This window comes from Habropoda laboriosa, unplaced genomic scaffold (genome assembly GCF_001263275.1).
Source record: "Habropoda laboriosa isolate 0110345459 unplaced genomic scaffold, ASM126327v1 scaffold128, whole genome shotgun sequence".
NCBI classification, from domain to species: domain Eukaryota; kingdom Metazoa; phylum Arthropoda; class Insecta; order Hymenoptera; family Apidae; genus Habropoda; species Habropoda laboriosa.
Window position 1 is genome coordinate 273,911 of NW_017100281.1, and position 27,358 is coordinate 301,268.

At 38.3% G+C, this 27,358-nt stretch overlaps 1 protein-coding gene across 1 annotated transcript in view; it reads left to right on the forward strand.

The window, feature by feature from the left end:
- Positions 1–789: 789 nt before the first annotated feature.
- LOC108573637 (calponin homology domain-containing protein DDB_G0272472) overlaps positions 790–27,358 on the forward strand; it is a 49,073-nt gene continuing 22,504 nt past the window's right edge. The window contains exon 1 of the mRNA XM_017936109.1: positions 790–1,213. Coding sequence (XP_017791598.1) covers positions 982–1,213 — 232 coding nt within the window. The 5' untranslated portion in view covers positions 790–981. The remainder of the gene's footprint in view (positions 1,214–27,358) is intronic.

Below are 27,358 nucleotides of genomic sequence, written 5' to 3' on the forward strand. Positions count from 1 at the left end.
CTCTGGTGGGCGGGCAGAAGAGTGTAAGTCAAATTTTGGTGGAAACACAATAAGTGCGCTAATGTATTCTACGTTGCTGTCCTTTGCTTATGGCTCTAGTATTACCAGCCAATTTCACTACTTTCCTGCTCTTTTACCTTGAGATTCTAATAGCATATCTAAAAAATACAGTGTATTGTAGGTGCTTCTCTGCTTCTAGCTTCACCAGAGACATATCGCCGTTATTAATTACTCAAATTCGTTAAAATACCCCATAAACAAACCACAAGTACGTAACTATCTATACATCGATACTTGTCGCACAGCTTTATATCGTTTGATTTTCCTGTATTTATCTGGAAGTATTACGAAAATACGCCATGTACACGACGAAGACTCCTAGATAATGAACCTGGACTCGTTTGTTTGTGTTGCAGAAACAACCGAAGAAGCGTCGTTCGCACCGGCAAGAAGAGACGGAAAGAAGTCCCGGAAAGCATCTGCAGCTTTTCGCGAGGTAGACCGAACTAATCCCTTCGTATATGTGAGAATAACTAGGAGAAGTCGGCCTTGAGGTGTAGAATCACGGACGGCGAAGAGTGGTAGTCGTTGAACAGGCAACTCGGCATCGGGAGAGATTTATTCGAGTTTCACAACCTCTCTCAATCAGCGGCATCGGTCGTGACCTCGATAGAGCTCATCCACCTGGTCGGATAACTCCGCTCGAGCAGTCGGCACAAGACCCTGAAAGGTCGAGCTCCTCGCCAGCCCCGCTCTCTCGCGGTCCTTCTCGGTTCCACCGATCACCGGAAGTCGCACGATGTAGTGGCTGCTGGCGATTCACCACTCTCTACGATTTTACCTCGGTTTCCCTCGAACGGAACTCGGCGTACATCTCTGCGTGTATAATACAAGTGTCCAAGTGTCTGTGCCTGTGTCTGTGAGAAGAAGCTCGAGAAACACTCGGATATTTTTGTGCCAGCCAGACAGTGTTGTTTAACTATGAAAACGATGGGCGACGTGGTAGCGGATCCTGTCGACGAACAGAACGTTGGTTCTGGCTCGGCGCAAAACGCCAACACTAGCAAGGAATTCGGCCAGAAGACCCTTAGATCGCTCAAGAGAGGCCTCGGCAGGCTTTGGAGGAGACAACGGGGTAACGCGTCCATCACCGAATACGACCCCTGCTACAAGGTCGCTTATCTTGGGAACGTTCTCACTGGATGGGCCAAGGGTAAGTGTCAATTTGCTTACATCTAATACTCTTCTTTGGCTTTACGTTCGTCGCTAAGCACTGAACTTAGGGCGTTTCTCGAACGCCGAAACACACAAAATTGCGGTAATATTCGTTAATTTTTTTCAAATTTATCAGCATTTGTTGACAGCTTCGAGAAGCTGATACACGTAAAATTGTAGCTTGCTGTCTGGAATGTTGCTCACAACCCAGTGAGCTTGCATTAATATTCTGCCTCAGTTTAAGAGGTTTAAGACTGAAGAAATACTTTTTGCAAGTGTAATGTATTATACTAGCAAATAATGTTAAAGTTTCAAACTCCGATTATTACTCCATTCAAGGCGATTCGGTTCCAGGAACTTTGAAACGTATTTTTCAAAAAAATTGAGAGATTTCGGAAACATTGAAGAGTACTGCCGCACATGGGAGTATTTCGCTTGAAAAGTTGGCCAAAACTGCTTTATTGGCTTTGATATTGGAAATGATACCAGAAAAACAAACATTTCAAATAATAACAGTAATAGTAATAATATGGTGTAATCGACTTATAAAAATAAACGAGTTTTTTTTTACCAAAGTTTACCATTTCTACATATGATCACATTTTTCATACTGATACTCCCCTGTGCGCCGTTCAGTGCTGTGCCAGCCAAACAGTTCGCACCTCATACACAATGTATCGTTTTCCTAAAATAAACATTCTGTCTGATATTCTCCTGGAGTTTGTGTTTTTATCGTTAAACCGAAATATACGTGATGCAATTCATATACACAAAAATAATCAAAGTTGGAATGCACTTGGGATATTTCTAGACCATGCATCCTGCGGGTCTTATATTTTTCGCAGCGTTGCTTATGTAGCTCCACGTTGAAATAAATCGAGAAACAAAACTTTAGGGGGAGTTCCCTTAACGCCGGACGGGGCACCTAATATCGGACATTAGTTATATCTGCAATAATTGAAACGCTACCGAGCCGTTATTCTGCGTATCTCCTAGGGGAGACAAAAGGAATAAAAATAAGTTTCCTACGCGTTTCATAAGTAGAGAGATTTATTTAAGAAAAAGCGTCCGGCGCTAGGGGAACTCCCCTACATTTGGTACTGAAATGGCGACGTCTTAGCTCCTTTCTTTCAATCTTTTAAAATTGTAATATCGAATAATCCGAGAACTATTCGAGATAGGATGCTACAATTGAACACAGTTTAGCCACTCGAGCTTGCCAACGAATGCTGTGAGTTTGAAAACAATCTACGACTATGACCGTAATTTTGTGTACTTTAAAGTGGAACGACTTGTCTTCGAGACAGCTATTCTAAATGATTCTTAATCGACGACGTTCGTCGTTCTCGATTTCATCTTTGTTAGCGATATCCTCGACAGCGGATGCAGTGCTGTATGGAATGCTTTGACTCTCCATCGAATTTTGAGCACAAGTCCATAAGTTCTAAAGTTAAGCAGGCACATATGAGCCACTGAGAAGCTAAAATGACTAACTCCACCGAATAAAATTTATTAAATTTATTTTATTAATTAATAATTAAAATTAATAACAAAGTGGCTTCTGAGTGGCTCATGCGGTAATAAGAAATAAATCATATTAATGAGGAAGTAATTGTATGTATTGTAGTTTGGCTTTACTACATTTAATAAGATCGTTCCTGAAAAGCCGAACGATTATCCATCCATTTGTGAATCGTGACGCTTTTGTGGATACTTGAGCATCATCCAAATGCAAATGATATGACAGTGAAAATGCGAAACAAGTATCAGTCATGTTTAAATTTCTTCAATACAGTTTTCTGTAATTAGCGTTCAATGTTTACCTTATTTATTAGGTCGTTTAAAGTATTCATACGATGCTTTTATTATTTTAATTGTCTATTATCTAAATCATTAATATTAGTACTATAATATTAAGTCGTCCCATAAGTTCGTGCTGAAAGCGAAAGATATTTTAATGAAAATCCAAGGAAATAAGCAACGACATAATGGTCTTACCAAACAAAACAATGGAAAAAAGTTGTGGAATGAAAATAATCAAATTTAGAGGTTCGTTGGAAAAGCAAAATTCGACATGAACTTGTGAGATGACCGAATACATTTCACTTTAGTATTTGTAAAAAGCATTGCATGAAAATTTCTCACATACACGAAAGTTGTACTGTTTCGAAGGGGACGTTATATTTTTCTAGATGAATTTTAACTGGAGTTCCTCAGAACATAAAGTTGCACTTTTTATGTAAAAATTCGAAAGAATACGAAGTTGTAAGTAAAAGTTTATCAACTTCTATTTTCACGTTTTGTCAATATTTTCTGTTGCACAACATGTCATGGTTGCGGAGCAAACACTGAACGTGGACCAAACGTGTCAACGTAGCCTAGGTTTATGATTAAGTTGGGATCGTAGTGCAGGATCGAACGAACCGGTGTATGGTTAACATCAGGAGCCAAAGGAGAGACTAACGTGGTCGAACAAGTGCCACACGAGCACTGACAGCTACAATGTTAGCTTTCGTGGACAAACCGGTGTACAGCTAACACCGAAAGCCACTAAGAAAAGCATGGTTGAACAAGTGCCACACGATCACTAGGAGTCACTTCGGTTAACATGTTCATGACGGTGTGACCCACTGGTGGGTTATCGGTGCTCTTGTTTGCTGACATGACCCATTGATGAGTCATTCAAGATGATGGCAAAAAAGACTGAGTAGATGGTATGATCCAACGGTGGATCGCCACATTTTCAGATAATACACGCTTCGGTGATAAGAAACGCTGGCAGTAGTGAGCGTTTCGTGAATTTCGCTGCCGTCCTGAACGTGTTAAGGATGGTGGATCTCATGTATAACTTTGTTTCGGTGATATACCTCGAGCTGCACAGATATATCATTGTGGGGATACACGTTAGTCTATCTACTAATAAATTTTTAGGATGGTTGGTTAAATTGAGGTAGCGGAATAATGTAGGATTGGGGCCTCCATATCGAACCTATAAGGAGCCAAGAACGAGGAAAAATAGATAGGGCGTTGTTGGCGTAACGCGCAGAGTCTCAGCTTGTCAGTCGGAGGGTCGCGGGTTCGATTCTCGGTTGAGTTCCTCAAATTTTTCTTCGGCTCCTACAATATTTTTCTCGGTTTTACGCAATAAGAGGACCCAGGGGTAGTTTTAAGGCGGAATTGATTTCACATCAATGCCTGACGTCAGTTAGGAAACTCTACTTTTAGACAGAAATAATCATATCTTCGGTAAATCTCTTTGAAAGAGAATGGAACCCGATCTTGCTCAGTGTAAGAGTTTTCCATGGCAAGGAATGCACTAATCCTTCCTTCGGGGGACAGAGGGAGGGAAGTGGCTAATTTAACCAATAATCTTTCGTCGAAAACTTTAACAACACACTGGTACTTACATACGTGACAATGTAAGAATAAAATGTCTAGATAGTGAAAGTTGAAGAAAAAACAGGAAATGCTTTCTAAAGCGTTTTAGCAAGGACGCTTGGTGATGGTGCCACGCTTTAACCAATGACACTCTAGATTTTAAATTTTTACGTACTAAATGGCCACGAGAAGGTAGGATTCTTTAAACAGTTCAAGTGTAAGTAAAGTAAAATGTTGTTGAAGTTTTTGGTCATGTTGAATTTTCAACTTAATACTTGGAGAAATATAATAAAAGGAAATATTTCGTTAAGCATTAGGTTTAGAATAAATATTTTGTATAAGAGTTTTGTATAAAAAGTACAACATTTAATTTAAAAAGACGAAGTTACGCGTATTTTATTTACAAGAAACGTAAACTTCCTGGCACTGGAAAATTAACTCTTCGCTTTTAAGGGGTCGCTCCATGTGTGGAATGCTTGTACTCCCGAAAATATTTTCCTTAAGCGTTTCGGCGAAATTTGTGAAAAATTTATCTAGAAACAATGTTTTTCAAAGTTGATTGACAGTATTTCACAAAAATGAATCGATTAACTTCAAATTTAACATACCTCTTCTACATGTATTTCTGCATCGTCTTCACTAAAATTGTAAAAATATCGCTGATATTTCCATGTTTGTAACAAGTTAAGCATAGAGATTTTACGAAAAAGTGAAAATTTTCAATGGACACCATTTTATTTGTCTCTTACTTCCATTGAATGGTCGAGGTGTAGTCGAGAAACGCGAGTCTACCGACTGAATGCTGAAGATAGAAATTTTGGACATTGCTTACTCTTCAATGTAAAGCGTTGGAAATGTTTACAAGATGTTACTAAATACCTATCAACAAAACAGCAAGTTTGAAGACATTTCAGTTTACAAGAAAAGGGTTCGCAAGAATTGTGAATTCTCTACACGTTCCTGAGCGAATACCTCCTTTAAGTCCCGTTGACAAACAGTAATTAAAGACGGCAGAGCGGAGAGATGCGTGGCATGCGTACATGCTCACGTATGCTGAATTGTGAGCTCGAGTCACATGAATGACTAGCCGGAAGTGCGCAATACTTCTTGCAATTAGCTCGCGAGCAAGGTTAACCTCCAACTAGCGCAATCATACATTCGATCCATTGGAGCGGCAGCAGTTACCTTAAAAAGAAGCCATCGAGTTTATAAATAATTCGACGTGATCCAACTATGTATCGTGAACTTACGCACGCGCGCGTATAGTTGGTGGAACCAATATGGCGAGTCCGTAAAATCAGTCAGGCGTCGAAGTACACGGGAGAGAAGGAACTCGAGCATCGGTCAGGGCCGTTTGATGTCAACTTGAAATTTCTTCTTCCATTGCAGTATATTCGGAAGATTTGTCTGCGCCTTAACCCTTGTGTAGGCAACCGCGTACCAATTTCTATACTTTCCTTTTGACAATTTCTTACGTTTTTCTAAATGTCCACTTTTTGGACATTTTTACATCGACACCTACGTTTCAAACATAAAAATTCGTGCAAATAATTTTAAACATTGAAGCTTGAAAGAACCGTGAACATTTTGGTTGCTTATACAAGGATTAATCGTTGACAACTTCAGGTTAATTTTTACTATCACAGGAATTACTATTGAGCAGAGGGCACCGGAGGTTTAATACCGTATAACTTAACCCTTTGCGGCTCGACTAATCTAGTTAGTCCGCACTCGTTTAACGCGCTCGTTATAAAATATTAAGTTTCAGTATAAAATTAATGCATAAAAGAATGATTTACTATCGTTTGTAATTTATAATTTATCACTGTGTGATATCTGAAGGCAAAAGTTTCTACGTCGATTCAGACTCGACATAGGATCGCAAAGGGTTAAATCAGTGTCACCGCTTAATGCTTTAATTTTACATCGCTTCCACCAACTATACCAAAGTAGCCCGAGTAACCACGAGTCTCGTACAGCATACGATTACAGTTCTCTCGGAGATCTGATAATTAAAGGAAACACGTTGGTAATCAAAGTTAGAACTAGCCTTTGAATTGATTCTCCTGGGGTTGCATTAACGTCTAAAGTTCGGGTCTTTCGTAAAATAAATTTGGCTGAAATTCGTAACCGATAGGGAACACGACAGATGGCGATTAAAAAGCTTGTAACTCTTTCGAGTGTTCTTTAAAAGTAACACGAAATGAAAAAATAACACTTTGTTAACGTTCGATATAACGCAAAGATCATCGGGACCAAAATAAATTTTGCGGCATTACCAATTTAAATGCGTACATATTACCGCCAGGAAAGTAAGTTTTAATTCGCTAGCTAGTATGATTTTACGGTATTTGATAATGCGTTATGATAATGGAAAATAGAATAATCGAGACTAGATACGTCAGAAGAGTAACGAGATATGCTATTTTTAAAGTCTTGTGTTCAATCAGTGACAAAAACATTATTAACGTCACCTGAACGCGATAACATGAGGGATCAGGAGTCTACCTTTGTGAGACTATGCACTCGTATAGCGTCGAGGAGAATTTTTTATAGCTTGACAATATAGCAGGTTAAAAATATACTTGCCTTTGATACTCAATTTTAACTTCGACAACAAGAAATCACAGGAGTGTGTCTGTCGCAAGCTTCCACGTGTTCCGTGTAAGTTTCTGATCTGACGAAAACTTGTCGGCCAAATTGATAACTGCGAGGATCATCGTTTCTTAAGTTTCTGAGAACATCTTGCTTTGTCAAGATTTATTGCTAAATGCAATTATGTTTTGACAGGATTCTTCCAGGCATATCTACTCAGTGAAAACAGTCTCCGTGCATCTTATTAGAATTTATTTTGTGTTGTGTAATTCTAACAGAGAAAATAGTAAATAAATAATATTTACGTGATTTTATTTGGAAACATAACATGTGCTATTAATACCAAGAAAAATAATTTACGTTCATTTGTTAATAATTAAACAGATATTTTCCATTATGGGAAAGATATTTAGAGTAATGTCTTCTCTACTTACCTGTAAACAAGAAACTTACTTGTATTTGCTTTTAGAGCCTTGTTCGTTGACATTTTGCTGAATTCTTAAATACTGTACCTATGGAAATGCTTTTTATCTCACTTGTGTTACATTATTCTTTCTCCTCGGTTTCGTTAATTATTAATTAATTTCAAAGAAAAAACGTAAGGTAAATATTATTTATCTTCTATCTTCTCTATTGAAATTATACAACACTAAATAAATTCTAAGTTGTACGAAGACTTTTTTTCACCGAGTGTATATCACAAAGAAGAAATGTTTACGTAAAGATTTGCCTGAAACAATACAGCTGCCCACAAATCACAATTTATCCATTCAAATAAGAAGAATAACGCGCCTCGCAGATTCCAGACAGAAATTTTCTGCAAACTGAAAACTATTTGGCACAAATCGTTCTCTCTTAAAATTATATACAACGCTAAATAAATTCTAATGAGACGTACAGAGAACTATTTTTGATTATTTTTTGTCGTGCGTTGTCAGATTTGCGCTCACAGATATCATTATAAAAACATACGTATTCAGATTAGCAAATCGTGTCGTACACCGAGAATAGAATAAATCTGCAGCTATTATCTCGAGGTACCTTTGCCTTTGCATTGTTGTCACTTCTCGAGAAAAGAATTACGTCTCGTTACACTTCCTACGTGTTGCGTATTGATTTTTCTACGTAAGAGAAGATTTCACGGGGAAAAAAGTTGGTCAAAATATTATTAGCACGAAATTTCCTCGTAACGACAGAGCGAGAGGTTGAAAAGAAAGAAGCATTGCACGGTGCAACGACCGGACATAGGCGTATACGGAGGGGGCTCCTACTTTCTCTGCATACCTTCGCCTCTTACTGGGTCGGCTTTAATCATCGGGAACGCCATTATTACGGTACGTTTATTCGCAACCGCCTATTTTGCTCAATTAATTAATTCCTGGCTGTCCCCCGGCGAACGTACAGAGGCGATCTGCGGTTTTTCTTCCGCGGAAGGTCGCCGTTTCGGCTTGGCCGGACGCGCCGCGGTGTGTGCGATTTACTTTCCACGAAAACGACCACCGTTTGCGCCGCTCAAGGAAACTTGGAAAGAAAATAATTTAGGTAATCGGCCATAATGCGATCGGATAAGCGTGGCCGTTACTTTCTCTCACTCGGGAGATCGGTGCAAGTTAACGTCTTAATAGTAGTACAGAAGAAGGAAATCATATCGAGGCTTATCGGATGTGAAGTTAACGTGCTTCTTGTTCGTTGAACTCGCAGACACTTGGTAATGGTAGTATACAATTTTTATTTCATCTTCTTCCCCATTTTGTCCCTCCTGTCTGTTCTTTTTCGACGTGTTCGTTTTATCTTAATTTTTTGAATTATTTTCAAACTCGATACACGTAGAAAGTTGAAATTAAACGCGAGAGGAACTTGTTCGATAAAAAGATCGTCTGGTTTCCTTTCTAACGCGATAAGATTTAATAATGCTCGCGAGAGAAGGTCTCAGGATGAGCGCTTTTTAGATGGAACGTGGTTTTAAATGCGGAGCCTAACGAGCATAAACAAAACGTAGGTCTGTTGTTAATAGCTAACGACTTTTACAAAATATGGTTTTTCTCTATTGTGATGGATATCCTAAATTATCTCATTTTAAAATAAGGTAATTGTATTCTTTAAACAGTTGCGGTAGATTGTAGAGTTTGAGTTCGAATCTTCTTGAAAGAGAATTATGCCTTTTTGTTATTTTCCTTGTTAGACTTCTTGTTGGATATTTTATGCACATACCAATTCTAATTACGTATTCGAGTTTACACTCCTCGTTTAATCATTGTAATACGAAGTAATGTCAGTGTTGACGTTCGACTGAAGCAAATGTCACATACTGTTTCTAAAATTAATTTTATTTATCTACGTTGACGTGTACTTAATACTACTTTAATGTATCCTACTTACATGCAACATTCTTATTCATAATGAAATGCACGTTAAAATGATAAAGTACGCTCATTTGTTTGTAATATACATGTATACAGGATGTCCCAGTTTTTCCGATCAAGCTTTGTCGGTATGTTCTATGGGCATAAGAAAGAAAAAAGAACGTTATGTAAACATATGTAGGTCGTTTGAAGCTTTATTGAAAAGTTATGACAATAATACGAAGTACGAAAGGAATGGTAACGGATGTGCTGTTATGATACAAAATAGGAATAGGTCAAGGATATGTGCATTTATACAGCCTGTTTATGCAAGCTATGATTACTAGAGGTGTGCGAGAACCTAAAAATGTCGGGAAACCGATGCTCGAGACGGGTCAGGAAGAGTTAAGAATCCGATGCTCGGGACGGATCGGGAAGATTCGGGAACCGAATGGTCGGGACGGGTCGGAAAGAGTCGAGGACTTGATACTCGGGACAGATCGGGAAAAGTCTGGAACCCGATTCTCGGGACGGATCGGGAAGATTCGGGAAGCCGATACTCGGGATGGGTCGGGAAGAGTCGAGAATACGATGTTCGGGACGGGTCGCGAAGATTTAGGAAGCTGATACTCTGGATGGGTCGGGAAGATTCGGGAACCTGACGCTCGGGACAGATCGGGAAAAATCTGGAAACCGATGCCCGGGACGAGTCGGGAAGAGTCGGAAACTTGATACTCGAGACAGATCAGGTCGAGTCGGGTTCCCGAAAGTATCTCGCGACTCGAAAATGCCAGGATTCCTGAGAATTTCGAGAACTCGAACGCAACTGCTTCGTGTTTGCAAAGCAACTGTTTATTCGAGTCGTAACTTTCAGAGAGTTGAGCGATGGTCTGGAAACCGATGCCCGAGACGAGTCGGGAAGAGTCGGAAACTTGATACTCGAGACAGATCGGGTCGAGTCGGGTTCCCGAAAGTATCTCGCGACTCGAAAATGCCAGGATTCCTGAGAATTTCGAGAACTCGAACGAAACTGCTTCGTGTTTGCAAAGCAACTGTTTATTCGAGTCGTAACTTTCAGAGAGTTGAGCGATGCTCTCAGACAGTCACTCTCAGACGCAGTGTTCACTCGTGAGAGATACTCTCGAGAGCAACTCGCGAGTTTTACTCTCAAAAGGACTGTGTAACGGTTTGAATTTAAAAGGGGCGCGTCTTTTTACCGTGATCGGCGTGCATCCGCCAAGCGCCGACCGCGCATGCGTCGGGAGCGGCGACCGCGCATGCGTCGAGCGAAAAAAAAGTATGGCGTATTGTATTGTATTAAGACCACGTGCGTGGCGTTTGCTCTCGGTTTTGCCAATAAAGTAATATAAAATCAGAACATTCTTTTCTGTGCGCGAACAGGCTAGCTTATGTATGTTTGGCTCGATATATACACAGCGACCCAGGCTCGCGTTTCTTATGTTTGGCTCGCAAGAAATATGACGAATTCTAAGAAGTTAAGGCCTAGAATTTTTCCCGGAACAGTTGCGAGCGTACAGCGATCAGAAATCGGGCAGGACGACTTGTCCTCAGTCGGTGTTTACCAGGCTGTCGAACGAGTGCCTCGACGAACGACGAACGTCGCTCGTATTGCGCGATTATAGTCTTGTAGGGAATACATCGAACAACGCGTTTTCGATTATACTTAGCATATCACTGTTGCCTCCCCGAGACATATACATATTCTATCCTTTCCTGGAAAAGCACTGTCTCTTAGTAAACAACTACTGCGAGCTACACAGCTACAGTTTCACGGTATGCGTATGCGTGAATAATATGTATGTACATATACGTACACAATCAAATGATTGAGTTAATTGAAAATAGAGGAGAGCCTACGTATAGCTAATTAGATTAATTACTGCAACAATTTCGTTTTATCGTATCCTAAGTTTATTTTTCTTGTAACAAGATGTGTTATAGCTATGAAACTACGTCAAATTAGTTTTTTTTACTGTTGCCTCCCCGAGACATATACATATTCTATCCTTTCCTGGAAAAGCACTGTCTCTTAGTAAACAATTAAGTCTTTACACACGACCTACTTCGTTTGTCATTATTCTAACGACAATATACGACAATTGACACGCAGGGCAGATGATCAGATTTCAGTTTTCCGTAAAACCGGGGGATATGGTTCCCAACTACGCGGACAGTCGCCATTTCTAAATCTACGCGTAGTTCGACAGAACACTGTTATACATATACAGGGTCTGTTTTATCTCAGTACAGTGAAATATCTTTTAAGGAAGTGATATTAGGAAAAAAATGTTTGAACAAAAGTTGTTCGGTATGGAGGGGGACGTTATGTGGTGTAAATATTTTTTTTGTACCTGGTATGATGGGGAAGATTTCAAAGTCAGTTTTACTGTAGCCTCCCCGAGCATATACATATTCTATCCTTTCCTGGAAAAGCACTGTCTCTTAGTAAACAACTAAGTCTTTACACACGACCTACTTCGTTTGTTATTATTCTAACGACAATATACGACAATTGACACGCAGTGCAGATGATCAGATTTCAGTTTTCCGTAAAACCGGGGGATATGGTTCCCAACTACGCGGACAGTCACCATTTCTAAATCTACGCGTAGTTCGACAGAACACTGTTATACATATACAGGGTGTCTGTTTTATCTCAATACAGTGAAATATCTTTTAAGGAAGTGATATTAGGAAAAAAATGTTTGAACAAAAGTTGTTCGGTATGGAGGGGGACGTTATGTGGTGTAAATATTTTTTTTGTACCTGGTATGATGGGGAAGATTTCAAAGTCAGTTTAATTTTTTTAAATGGAATGCTATATTTTTTCATACATAAAATGATAGTGTATGTTAAGACGAGGCCAACGAGCTGCCAACAAAGTCATTTCCTTTCAAGGAAGGTCGTAAAATTGCGACAAATCGAGAGTCGAGCCACTATACCTTCCTCACTGTCACGTGTGTCTGTTTTATCAAAGGAAATGACATTGTTCGCACCTTATAACTTTTCAATAAAGCTTCAAACGATCTATGTTTATATAACAGTTTTTCCTTACTTATTCTCACAGAACGTACTGACAAAGTTTGCTCGAAAAGAACTGGGACATCCTGTGTAACTACATTCCTATAATGCATAGACATATTTAAATAATGTATACAATAAACAATTTACAGTTATTATTTACACGTTGCATGCATCCATATGTATATTCAAACGCAAAATATCAAGGGTACTTTCAAATTATAATAGCACCGGCTCTCCTGGAGAAATCCGGGCACACACATTGCCAGTGGTATGTGTAAAGAAAAGGAATGAAATCAAGAAGGAAAGAAAAACTTTTCTATTTGTGTGACATCTAGGTCATTAGCGACAAGTTTGGCTCGATTTTCTTTAGTTAGATTCCGTGATAGAGTTGGGACTCTTTTAGATAGTTGTTAGGGGCTTGGGGTTGATCTTTCGATCGTTCAAGCTTTGCCGGTTTTTGCACGTGTGTGCCGACTAATGTTCTAGGCTTCGAAGGACCAGTTTCTTGATTGAAACACTAAGTTTTTATTTTATGTTCTATTTTCTACAGCTAATTCAAGGTATAAATTCTACTGCGAAGTGAGAGGTGTTTCACTTGCGAGTTGCTAACTGTTTCTGCCGGAGTCTCTCCGGTTACTCTCGAAGAAGACTCCTCTTTTCCTAAAAACACCCTGATTGGTGATTTTTCCTTTTCTAAATCACCAATCAGTTTACTCCGGTGCATCGCAACCTCCCTCCATTTCGCCCTTAGCGCGTTATCTTAGGGTGGGGTAGACAACGACCGGAGAAGGTGTTCGGTGGACGGATGCGTGGGAATCCTGTGGAATCTCCGCTTTTCTAGGCTTTGTTAAAGTCAAGTGGCCCATCGACGTTGGCAAAAGTCGTGGGCCACTTTCTATTTTCCGTTCGGAGACTCCAGGATTTATGGCAGGGTCTGGTCCTAGGGACTAAGTGTCGCAGGCAACGCAATAAACACTTGTGGTGTTTTGAAAAGGCGATTTTTGGCTGCGACGGCGACCACTTGACTCGCTGCCATAAATCCGGCTACAGGATACGCCTTAACAATAGTTAAGATTGTCTATGATGTGCTCCTGTGTTCTGAAATCGGTATTTGGGTTCAGTCTGTATTCGTATCTTTGGATTCGGTATCTTCTGCACTCGTACAGCAGGTGTCTGTTCGATATAGCTTGATTGCAGGGTCTGCAGACAGGTGGTTCCGTCCTTTCCAATAGATATTCGTCTGTGATTTTTGAATATCCAATTCTGAATACTGTCATGATCGTCTTCAAAGAAAGACTTTGTGTCTTCAATAAAATTCAAACTCGACTTTCATAGATCACCAAAGTTTGGAAAAATGTGTATTCAATATTTGTACTGTTCTCTGTAAAAATAGCGGAATCATGTTAGAAACAGCTTGAAGGAATATGGTTATTATTTACGAATAACGAAGCGTGTGGAGGGTTTCGCTAAGTACCCTCACGGTCTTAGTACGATCTTTATTTTTTTTGGACTGTCGGCGTTGGAGGTCCGTGCCTGACTGGCCTCCTCACGCCTCGCTTTTTCTTATTCACTTTTGGCTGTTAGTTAATCGTACCTGATTGGTTAACCCGTCGCGTCGGTGTTAACCAATCAGGTAATTTCTTTCCCCAAGTCGCTGCGTGTCCCTTGTGCCCTTGGCGCGCTTTTTCGGGGACCGCAGTGCGACTTGGCGGGGGAGGTTTTTCCCCTGACGTCACTTGGCGGGCAGCTGAGTTTCCTCCAGGTCAAGTACTCGTGACCTGCCGGTTCGGGCCTCTGGGCCTCGTACGGCTGACCTTTCGGAAACCCTTGGTTTATGATGCGGCAATTTGCTATTGAGGCCGTCGGAGAACGTTTCTACGCGGACATGCATTGTCGAATTTTTAGAAATTAAATAAGCTAAAAACGGTTTCCTCAAAAATAGCCTTTCAAGCGCGCACGTCATAAACCGTGCTGGTAGTCTGCTCGCCAAATGTTCCGCTGTAGCTGGTCGCTACAAGCTTTAAAAAAGAAAAAAGTAACAAGTGAAGGGCGAGTATTCGTCACGTTCGTTTGCATATAATACATGACATAGATAAGTTGGCTAGGCTGTAAAATATTCAGCTTATTCTTTCACTCACAATCGTGTAATACGCGCGTGCATAACTAGGAAAATTAGTAGGCGTAAAGTTACTAGGTGTCATAATTACTTGCGCACGGGAGTGTTAGCGTAAGCTTCTGAATTAATGATTTGTTAAGAATTTGCCTTCCAAGGATATTCTTTTCCTTCTAACAGACATAGCCTAAAATTGACCAGTCTCTCGTTGCACCGTACTGTGCACAGTTGTTTAAATCACACAGATTTATCGTACATTCGTGCAAATGTTTCTGTTGCTTGATTTAACTGAAAAAAATCCGGAAATTTTGAGCTGCCAGCACGTTACCTACTTGCAGCGCTAGTTCTTCGTGGTATTCACGTTAACAGTTTCCAGTTCTGTTTCGAACTCGTTCTTGCTGACCTTCGCCCCACTTTTCAGAATAATGCAAATAGATCCAGCTAAATATCATCGTGCTCTATAATCTTTCCTGAAACGTGATTTTTAATCTTTTGCCTGTGAGAATTCTGTGCGTTTCACAATAATTCAAAATAAAATAGAGAGTAAGAAAAAGTCTTGTTAATTATTCCATTTCGGTTTTCACTAAAGCTTGGTAGATTGTCATTGGAAATTCCACGATTTTCCGAATTTTCAAATGAAAAATTTACGAGGTCTCGTTTCAAAGAATAAAGCTAACTCGTTGAATCTCTGAAGTACTCTAAAATACCAGAGAAGTAAGTATGTACTTACGTTTTGTAATTCAACGCAACATACTTTAGAAATTATTCAAGATATGTGAAATAGTTGGTACACCCTATACGTGTATACGTTTGTATTTTTTAAATTGTAACACATTTCTCATTTAACTACGCTTTTTTCCAAAATTGAACGCTTTATTTGCTCCCGTTGATTTCCTGTTTATATACGATTAACTACAATTGATCATTTTTATTTACCGATTGGTAATGAAATATTTGAAGAAATATGCTGTTACAAATTCTTAAGAAAAGTTAGTCGATGCAAGTGCAAAGTGTTATGCTCTTTTAGCACAAGCAACGGAGCGTTAACGAGAAAGTCTTTGTTTCTCTTAATTAATAAACAAATTTCAAAGTTTCGTCTGGCAGTGTGTAAAGTGTGAAGAAACATCATGAATAGGATTTTTTTTTATAGTCTCTGGTTTTTGCGAAGCAGAGAATCGCAAATATATTTTTCGATATTCACCTGTGCTTTCGTCTGACCGTCCGCTTGCATCAATTCGGAAAATCGAGGAACAGAAGCACGGATTCTCATCTGTAGAAATTTTACAGAGATTTTTATCTGCAATGTTTTCAATAGATTTTGTATTAAAGATTGGGACTAGAGGAATAGTTGCAAAAATGATTGTGCACCATGATATAGAAATATTACGTAGCTTTTGCGTGAAAAAATAAGGCTTTAGATTTGTTTTAGTTTTGAAACTGGTTCGAACGCTTTTTCGACTAATTTCTTCGTGATGTGCTATCGAACATAGGAAAATTCTTCACAATTCGTATACTCTTTTGTAATTTACACAAAACAAATTTCGTATTAGCGAGAAAAATTGTTTGTTTTATTTATCATTTGCTGTAAATAAATAAGCAAATTATATTATAGAATGTTAGGGTACTTTATTGTGAATTTTGTCAACCATATTTTTCCATATACATACACTACCGGTCAAAAGTTTGGAATCACCGAGCATTGCAATTTACACAAAAATTTCCGGAAAAAAGTCAAGCGACTTTGAGAATATTTTATCGTTCGAATCAATTGATACGAGATAAATTGGTAAATGTGGAATTGAGATAAACTTCAAATCTATAAAAAATTAGCAGCAGATTTGATATCGACGAAAAGTGGGAGGTGATTCCAAGCTTTTGGCCTGGTAGTGTATAGGCTAACATTTTCGAGAATATTACTAAATTACAATTAGAAGAAACGAAATCGTCCCCTAATCTCAAACTGACCTAAAAGTAGTAAAATCGTTATAAAAAATTATGCAACGCATAATGGGAAAATAAAAGAGAAACGTTATAAGAAATTATGCAATGCAAGGAAAAACTTAATTGATACTGCGAAAATAAATTTCCTATTAATGATCCAGTCGATTCGACGGACAGTGTTAATTTAAAATTTCTCGAAGACTCGGTGGTCAATTAAAGAGGCAGACGACGTTACTCATTTGCGTGTAAAATAAAACAATTACTCGGGCGCATCTAGAGAAGCAAAGAATGACCATTGTATAATTTTCAATTATAACTCTGGCGCTGATTGTCGCCTTGGAAACAATTTGCAGACTGATAATTTCCCGTCGTTAACATTAATTCTATTAAAGGTAGGGTTAGTCGAATTGCTCGGAGGCTATTGAACCGATTACGTACAGGCTGAGGCACGTAAAGCCTGACAGTTCAATGTTTTCATAAATAATTACCGATATTAACAAAATGTCACTAGTCAGAATTAAGTTATCACACCTCTCAGCATTTAACACTAGGTTTACGGGACGTGCCATTTTGACGCATTTCGAATTTTACAAGGAAAATCACAGAAACCGTTTACATTTCTCTCCTACCACTTATGCAGTACCGAGGCCTCCGTACTGAAAAATAGGAAACCGGCACGGGGGAATACGGAGGGAGTGTTTGGCGTAGCGCGTAAAGCCTAGGCTTGCTAAGCGAATGTCCCGGGTTCGATTCCCGTTGGGTCCCTCGATATTTTTCTGTCGCCGGTTCCTACACTTACGCTTCGTATCCTTCGTTTGTAAGGTAATTGTGTATAATATGCTGTTTTTAACACGTTCCGTGCCGGACCGATTTTCGGTGACTTTCCCGTTGACGCCGCGTGGGTCGTATGCGCCCCACGTTGTCCAGACTAACAGTTTTGCTTTCCACCCTATACGTCTTCGAATATTTATAAGATTGCAAAAATCATTGTTATCGAGAAAAAGGTAACGTTTACGATACGCTATAGAGCAAAGGAAAAATTTTTGTTTTAACAAATTATCGCCGTAGTTGCATAGTTTAAGTCGGCGGAAGGAAAAGGCCGAAATATCGAATGGCCTGAACGGAAAGTGCAGAGTGGAACGTGTTAAATAAAATAAGTTGTTTTTTAAAGGAAATCTGCGGTTTTGTTCACGCGTCAATGTGACCGTAGAGATAGGTAGGGTAATTCCAGGAGAGATGGACCGGCGGGAGAGACGGACCAGGCAAGTATTTCCTACATTATCCGGCAAATGTGGAACGCGTCAGTATTCTTTTGTTTTACGGAAAGCGATCGAGCGTGGCTCTCGGTGCTTTTTCTTCCATATCTAGCGGATAATACTTGCCTGGTCCATCTCTCCTGAAATTACCCTATGTAAGAAATGTCCGTGAACCTAGTGTTAATCACTCGCCATACTATTTTTTAACGATTGTACACGTTATCTTCGACTGTTCGCTGCTTTGAGACAGTGTTAAATAAAACAAAGTGAAAATGTTGCACAGACGTTCTATTTAGTAATCGTCAGTCTAAAAATATAAACTTATAGAAATACAATTCTCATTTTTTCACCGCTTGGCTATCATCTGCAACATGAGTGTGACTCGTTATTATTATCAGCCAAGGGGTTAATTTGCATTTTTTAATGTGACGATGTCAGGGACTTTTCAAGGTGTTCAACTTTTTAATTTCTTAAGAAATTTGTATATTTTTTAACGTGCACAAGCGTAGGTTACACTCAAGGTAAATCAGGATCACAGAAAAGTCAGGGTGAGTAAATGTGATTGGAAGGATACAACTGCTTTTTCTTTACCTTTGATCTGGATAGACCTTGGATTCGTCTGAGTGTGAACAAATCTTATATCGAAGAATATACAGTTCCGTTTTAAAAAAAACTTGATGACCGTGAAATGTCCTTGACATCTTCATATTCAAGAAAGTGGATTATGCCGGAAAGGGAGTCCGCTGAAGTACTTCAATTTTGCCTGACAATATTTTAGTCACGCTTTACGCGCCTCACTATGCATACAATATGAGCTGTTCCTTTTTTTTTTTTTTTTTTTTAAGTAGTATAAATCCATTTATTCTTATATTCAGATATTCAAAGGTTTGCGTTTGAATGAATTAAAAAATATTGGCGAACGTTAATAATTTCGTGTAATGTTTCCCAAAATTATAAACCTTTTACGTTTCGTTACGTGATAATGATTAATATTGTTAAAGAAAAAGAGGGGTTTTTAGATTACAAATGAACTTACATCATTTTCGAAAAAAAGTATTTGTGCAATAACGTTTGAGCCTTTTTTCTTTTTAAATGGTAATAAGCTCAATTTTGACAAAAACGAGTTAAGGCTAGTTTCAGCTAAACATGAATGTCTTCTGTTCGTGCTTATAGTAACAAAGACAATAGCAATATAGCGAAGAAGTTTAACTGTTAAACTTTTAACTGAAACTAGCCTTAACTCGTTCTTTTTTTTTTTCAAAATTCGACTTATACCACTTTTTAAAAAAGGCTTATATATAGGGGGAGTTCCCTTAACGCCGGACGGCACCTAATATCGGACATTAGTTATATCTGCAATAATTGAAACGCTACCTCCTAGGAGTATCTCCTAGGGGAGACAAAATGAATAAAAATAAGTTTTCTACGCGTTTCATAAGTAGAGAGATTTATTTAAGAAAAACCTTAAGCATCCGGTGCTAGGGGAACTCCCCCTAAGATGTGTTAGAAAAGTAATAAGATTAGATTCTTTTCCTTTTACAACTGATAATAATGATAACAGCGCGTACGCTATTTTTGAAATAATTTCCGATTTGTTAATTTCAACACGCGTGCCTTTGTTATAAGAAGAAATATCAAAGAACGCTATGTGAAACTCGCAGAGAATCCTCCAAAAAAAATCAAATGTTTAGTAACGATTCTTTATCTGTTAACCAAATGTTTGCACAAGACGTTCTCAGAAAATCGGGCAAAGGCGGAAAAGTTGCCCTGTCGCAAGTTTCCATAAGATCGGAAATTAGCATAATACTAAACATTTAGAAACATCTACAAAAATCCTTTAATCTAATTTCTTTCGATGTTGAAGTTGAGCGTCAAAGGCAATCCTTTTGACACTATTTGCATTGTCCATCTGGAAAAATTGCGACGAACACTGTCCAGAGTGTACTCAAACTGAGGAATTGAAACTTGCTTCGAAGGCAAATTAAAAATACATTCATTAACTCGAATTTGATCTTGGAGAGAGCCTAGCTGAACGGATAAAAATATTTTTAACAGAGTATCCTTCTTACCTGGCCGCTAATTCGTAAGTAGTGTAGAAATAGAAGACACGACACGACATAAATAAAAAAAAAAATGAATTTTAATTGGAGAAAGATTTTTTGAATTTTTTTACCTTCTTTGGGAGTGCCAGAGATCCTTATCCTCCTCTCTGAATGCGCCGCTGACTCCACGTACTGTCGTTGCGTCCTTGCTATCAGAACCGGAGGAAAAAATGAATTCTTTTGTCGACACTGTTTTATACCGTAATTCGATTTGTCTGGAGATAATATTTCATACAGTATCGTAGTTTTACCATGAGAAAGGAGAAAGTTTAAACATAAACAGCAGACAAAATCATCCACGGACCGTTCTTTAGGCCCAGATATGGATCTAGAGTTGAAGTTTTTCAATTGCACAAAATTCTCACGTATCGGTTAGTGGAAAATTTATTTGGAGGCTAGCACAGTAAGAGGAAACTAACTTTAAAGCGAACTTTTCTCAAGGTTCATTCGCACTCGTTTGCACGTACACGCGGCTTAGAATATAATTCTCCTGAATAACTGGTTGTTTGTGAAACTGCGTTACGTAAAACAAAATATCCGAGGATCGTGCTGAGAAAGAAGAATCGCCATTGTACGAGATTGGAAGAACGATACCGAATGATCGTCAGAATTTTGTTCGTGATAATTGATTCTCGTCTGTGAATGCACACGGTGACAATAGCCACGGAATTTTTTTCATCGTATAGAAGTTGGATAAAAAGGGAACAGCAGTGGAGTGTTAATCAGACGTCCATTTATAATTAGGTTGTTGCGCGTGAAATGACCGATTGCACAGCTGCCTAAGGTTCCCAGAATTGCGTTCTTAAATTTGCTATCAGATAATACTGCAGACGTTTATGCAAACGCATATTTTTGTAGGAAGTTGGTAATAAAGTGAGACCTGGATGGAAAATTTTGTATTTAGAGGATTTTCGCTGTGTACTATTTATTTTGTATATTTTACGCTTTCTTGGTAAAAATAAGCTTGAAGCTGTCGGAGATTTTGTCTTGGACATTTAACGGCTGCTGCAAGTGGAAAATTTCAATTGTCGGAATTAGTTTACAATGTTTGAGTTTACAACCCCTCGAATATCTCTTTGGGGCATAGTGGGGTAAAAAGTGTCCCTCCTTTTTAGTACTTACATATGCACAGTGGGATGTTTTTCATGAAACATTAAGAAAACAAAACTAATCTAATTTAACCTGTTTTCACAAATTTCACGGTGCGATTATTTATATCCCACCTAATAATTAATTATCTCGACACTTTTTTTCAAGTTTCAGTTGTTTTATGCCGTAATTTAAAATAAAATTCCTGTGCAACTAGAGTCTGTTTTTGTCACAAAATTCTGTGCTTCGAAGAGATATACCACTGCCATAACTCTCTACCAAACCTTTCGAAGGTAAAAAAATAAGCACACGGTGACACACTCAGGTTGCTTGGGAAATCCCAAGTTTTCCACTTCTCTGCCAGAAGAGCCACGAAAGTGGAGCTTCTAGAAACTTCCAAAAAAGCCAATTAAAAATAGCTAATTAATACAAGCTCCGCCCTCAAACTCACTGCGCCTACATTAGGTAAATATATACGCAGAAAATAATTTTCAAAAAATATAGAAGTTCTCGGGACACGTAGCGAACAATGTAACACTTGCTCACGCGATAAAAATCCTATTGTTAAATAAAGACTTAACTAATTTTCTAACTCATACGTTACAATACATATGCACAAGTATATTTCATATATGCTTATCGTGTTATTATATTATATTATCGTATATTTTCTCTTCCGCTTATCAATCGCCGAGCAATATTATTCATTTGTACCTGCCATAACGCTTTCTGTCGCGAGAGGTTACATCCTCAGGTGTACTTATATATATTCGATAAGTTCCATTTCGTTTGGTTATTACTGATACTATTACTAACCTAACCTAACCATTGTGTCGTTGTATCGCTGTACAACAATCTATATTTGTTTTATCTAACCTCACTTCTTTTGTTTATCTGAATGAGAAATGAAATTACTTGCAGTCTTTTTCTGCAATGTAACAAGAGAAATGTGATTATAGAAAGCATTACCAGGTTCCCTGCTGTTTCCATCTGTGTTATTGTATTTAACATTTCATCAAACAAGAAAGATATTGAAGCATTGAGAATTCAACACTACCGATATTCCTCTGCAATTAAATATTACAGCGGAGCATTTTTAACTTCGTTTCAACGTTCGGACGAATTGCGATTTTTCCGCGAAACGGAACGTGCTTTTCTTTCAATTTGTGCTTTTGCGAATGAAATATAAAAAAGTTCTCTGCTCGAATATTTTTTTACACTTTTATAATTAGATTTTTCGTGGAGTTTATGTTACAGTCGTAAAACGAGGTTCTAATACTTCGAAGATTTGTAAGAACCTTTGTTTAAGATCTTTCCAAAAATCCTTCCCCTTTGGTGAAAACTACCTAAATAATAATCAGTGACTTATGAACGACAATATTGTAGATACAAACGGGTGATTATATTTCTCTCTCTAAATACCATTAGTATCTCCATTCACAATTTTTAGAGATAGCTGTCTAATCACGCGTTTACAACATGAGAAAAAATAATCCATATCTCTAAAGAAGTGAAGCCACTTAAGTGAGAAACGATTAAAATTAAAATAAAATAGCTTTCGTTATGTTTTACGGCACTTCGCTGTTTTCCATACAAGCTTTTACAAAACAAAATGAGAAAAATTCAAGGACCTTTATCACACACAAAGAGTGCTACTTCTCATTACTCGTTACACCTATTCGAATGCTATTTACTGTGTAGCAGTGTCATTTGTTCATTCTTACTTTGCCATCATTTTGTTTCTCTTTTGATTTCCTTCAAATTAGCATGTATCACGGCACAATTTTCCTATTAGGTGTAGAAACGAATTCTTTCCGACTTTTGTTTACCATCAAAGTTATAGGGTAATTTCAGGAGAGACAGCTCGCTCGATCGCTTTCCGTAAAACAAAAGAATTACTGACGCGTTCCACATTTTCCGGATAATGTAGGAAATACTTGCCTGGTCCGTCTCTCCCGGAATTACCCTAATGTATTTAAAAAGAATGAAAATAGTTCACTGGTCGAAATAATTTCCAATGGTGTTGATGGCCTTTTGACATTTTTCTGGCAGCTTGCTGATACCGTTTCGCGACAGAAACTTAGGTTTTGCGTGAATCTAGTCGGAAAGAATTCATATCTACACCTAATACATATCTGACTTCTGCCGCGTTAAAACATTTTGGCAAGGTCACTTATTGGCTTATCGTTTCGAATTCACGCATTCGATACGTAGCTTAATACTCGAGATTAGCGCTAATCCTACAGCAAGAGGCTTTCAAGACTTTATCAGTCACGTCCTGTGTTCGAAGATACCGCCAAACATTAATTTTCCATTAAAGATATCACGTACGCTGGAAAATATGTGGCGAGAATGCGCCGCCAGCAGGTGAAAACGTGAATAATCACGAACACCACGATTCGCCATTATTGTGTTCGCGTTTGTCAAGATGAACATACAGCGAGTGTTACTTTTGCGAGAGATTTCTTATAACACTTAGCACCTACTTTGAAAACTTATCCTGAACTCAGATGAGAATATCTGACAGCAGTTAGAGAAAAGAATACGAAAACAAAAGTTTGAAACCACCTGTTGATTCGTGTCAACATTGAATGTGATATGCGATATCCAGTAATGTTAGGTCATCCCTTAGGTTCGTGCTGAAAGCGAAGAATATTTGAATGAAAATCAAAGGAAATACTATAACGACGACGTAATGGTCTTACCAAAAAAAAGAAAAGTAGAAATAAGTTATGAAATGAGAAGATTTTTTTTTAAATCAAATTTAAAGGTTCTTTGGAAATATTGATACAAATTATAAAATTCGACAAGAATTTACGGGGTGACCTAATAGATTCGAGCAATAAACAATTTTTAAACATGTTTTTTTTTCATTCTTGCGTAGCTTGCAATGTACAGTGACACCAAATTTTCGTGCCACAGTGTACAAAGCTGCCTTTAGAAGAATAGAATAAAAGTAACAATGAATCAGGAGAAAAGGTTAAAAAAAGGACTTATTAGGAGTAGAAATAAATTCTTTCCGACTGGATTTACATAATTGATTGCGATGGTATTCCTAGACTGTCAGAAAAATGGCGAAAGGTCATCAACAAAAATGGAAATTATTTCGATCAGTGAACTATTATTCATTCTTTTTAAATATATAACTTCGATGGTGCCCAAAAGTCGGAAACAATTCGTTTCTACACCTAATAAATATGTCCCTGTTAGAAATACACGAACTATCTTGTCCATAAATCGCATTTTTATTAGTTTACCCGCTGTGTACCTTGTTTTTTTGAATTTCCTGTTCGTATATACAGGGTGTCCCAGTTTTTTCCGAACAGTTTTTTTTACAGACTTTGTCAGTATGTTCTATGGGTATAAGTAAGAGAAAAATGTTATATGAACATAGGTTGTTTGAAGCTTCATTAAAAAGTTTTAGCAATAATACGAAATACGAAGAAAATGGTAACAGATGTAAGGTTATCACACAAAATAGCAATAGGTCAGCGATATGTGCATCTAGTCTGTTTATGCGAGCTGTGTTTACGATTTCAGGCCGTTGAAGGCGTTGAATTGAACTTGTGCCAGTGCCATTTTTATCTTGTATCATAGTAGCTGCAAGTTTGTTCCCTTTGTATCTCTTATTTTTACTATTTTTCAACAAAGCTTCGAACGACCTATGTATGTCCGTACAACATTTTTTCCCTACTTACTTACGCCCATAGAATACACCGATGAAAGTTTGATCGGAAAAAAACTAGGACACTCTGTATAGCATAGCGGGGCATTGTGAATAAAAATCCATATTTCGTACCTCCCGCACAAGACTTGCAGTTGCCGGAAAAAAGATAAGTGGTTAGAAAGGAAACAGCTTCTGATTTCATTACCAATTTATGTACCATTGCATATAGAACGCGTATAGTTGGGGCCACGATATAGCGAGGTCGTAAAATCGGTTAGGCGTCAAAGTAAACATGTTTTAGCTGCCGGGACCCCGAAATTGACAGAAATACGAGCAGATAAGTACTTGAAACCATGGTCAGGACCGTACAAAGAATTCTTGTATCCAGCGAAAGTCAAACTGATTCTAATATATTTACTGAAAACTGCATGCAGCTAGGACAAATTAGGGTTTCTCCCTCAGGGGGAAGCCGCTTTTGGAAGTACGGTTACAAGTAAAGGTCTTATTGAGGTCTTTAACATCTTCATTTACCTGCTCGTGTTATATACAGATAGAAAATGCAAAATATTGGAAATGGGTTGTGGAATGAAATAGTCTTTACACTTTGTAATATACGATTTATTTACGGTCTCAGAGGAAACGTCTTTACTGAAAATGTCTGTAAAAGTAAAATATTTACCAAAACTGTGGATCGTTGATTAACACTTAGTGCAACATTTACCACGAAATTCTCGCTCTTTTATCACTTGGTTGTTTTATAAAAGTAGTAAATTTTACAAATTTTATACGCAATACCGGGAAAATTCTATAGCATTGAAATATTTCCACTTGGCAATTTATGCGTGTACGAGATGGATTTGAAATAATCTTCGGGCAGCAGGTGTTCCCAAAGTTTCACAGGTTTGAACGTAAAAATTTAACAGCCAGGAACAGATTTCGAGTGAAACCGATTATAAATAGAATCATTCGTTTTCGTTGGACTTATACTTCTTTGAAGTGTAAATTCATCGCAGGTTGTTTCTTCGAAGAAGAGATACCGAAAGGTCGTTTATACGAAGTTTCGATTGAAAGGAATCTGTTTAAAAACCATATGAAATTATCCACTTTCGATTTTTTTCAAACGGTGCATATCTGTAGATCCATAAGGGGACTATTGATTTCTGGTATCAATTTATCACCAAGATTAGGAAGTGGAGAAGGTTAAAGTGCGTATTTCGTATAAAAAAAAAAACACGGTGCTTAAGACTTTCGATCAAAACAAGATCTCGAAATGCACTTTGCATCCAAAAATCAAAAGAAATTTTGTACTCTCTGACAATGTACAGGGTGTCTAAAGAGTGCCGCTAACTCTTTCGCGAATAGTGTCACTATGTGTCTTTAAATACATATGTCTCACTTGAGAACTGAAATAAAAATTTATCTCAATTTAGTATCCATCACGGATGCGACAATCCACAGATAAATAACAAATTTTAAAAAATTCAATCACGCAAGAATTGAGCTACATTTAACCCTATTGCGGCCATTTTCTTCACTTCCACTTCAGTTTTATCCTTTACACACTTCCGTCTTAATTTAATAAAACGAATTTTAAAACAATACTTCCAAAATAACAAATTTTGCAGCGGTGGTTAAACCTTTACCGTCAGTCACCCACGTTAAGCATTAAAATCTACCGTAGCGAAAGGGTTAACTGTGTATCACTTCTGAAAGGGCAATTTTCTCAAAGGTACGAACATAATTTTTTATTTTTTAAATATTCTGTATTGGAAAGAATTGTAACCTCCACAGGCAAACCGGATCGTTCATATCCAAGTCTAATTTTCTCACTGTTCTAGGCTTTCGAAATTTCTGAAAAAATTCTGGAGTACTTATCAAAGTTTTTACTACATTATACAATTGTTCGTTAACTCAAATGTTTCAAAGATTTCTCGATAAAAATAAAAATTCCTTTCGATGCAGTACCAGAGTGAAATTTCGCTCGGGTCATCAACGACCCAGACTGGGAGGGTTAAAAAGCAACTGTACAAGAGTTTCGATGGCAATTTAACAAATCTGTGTCGCGTAAATGGGCTGGCAACAGTGACGGAAGTGAACTCGAACTTTTCATTTCCTGCCGATGAGACGCGCCAGAAACAGAGGCAAACACGGGAGCAATCGCATCCTGGCGGCAGCCACGTTTCTCATTTTTTGGAAAACGAGGTGCACACATCAACCCCGTCCACTATGGCCGACGACTAACGAAGGAAAAATTAGCAGGCCAACGGCCTTACCTTTAATTGGATAATACCGAACAGAATGTTACGGGATAGCGATCCTACTCTTGCCACACACACACACACACACGCATATACAACGGCCGAAGCAGTGAGTGTCTCGACACCGCGCTTCCTGTTCCGCGTCGTTCTAGATCGGCCGTTTTTCAACTCATGATTCGATACTCGCGTCGTTGGCTCATTCGATCGTGATGATCATTGTCAACGATGCGACGCCGCTTTCTCTCGACGTGTCGCGAATCGCACAGCACCGAGGAAAAAATTAGCGAAATACCCCGACGTTGCGTTTGCGCGAACAAGTGAAACGAGATATTCTTTGATAGTCAACAGTGGTGTAAA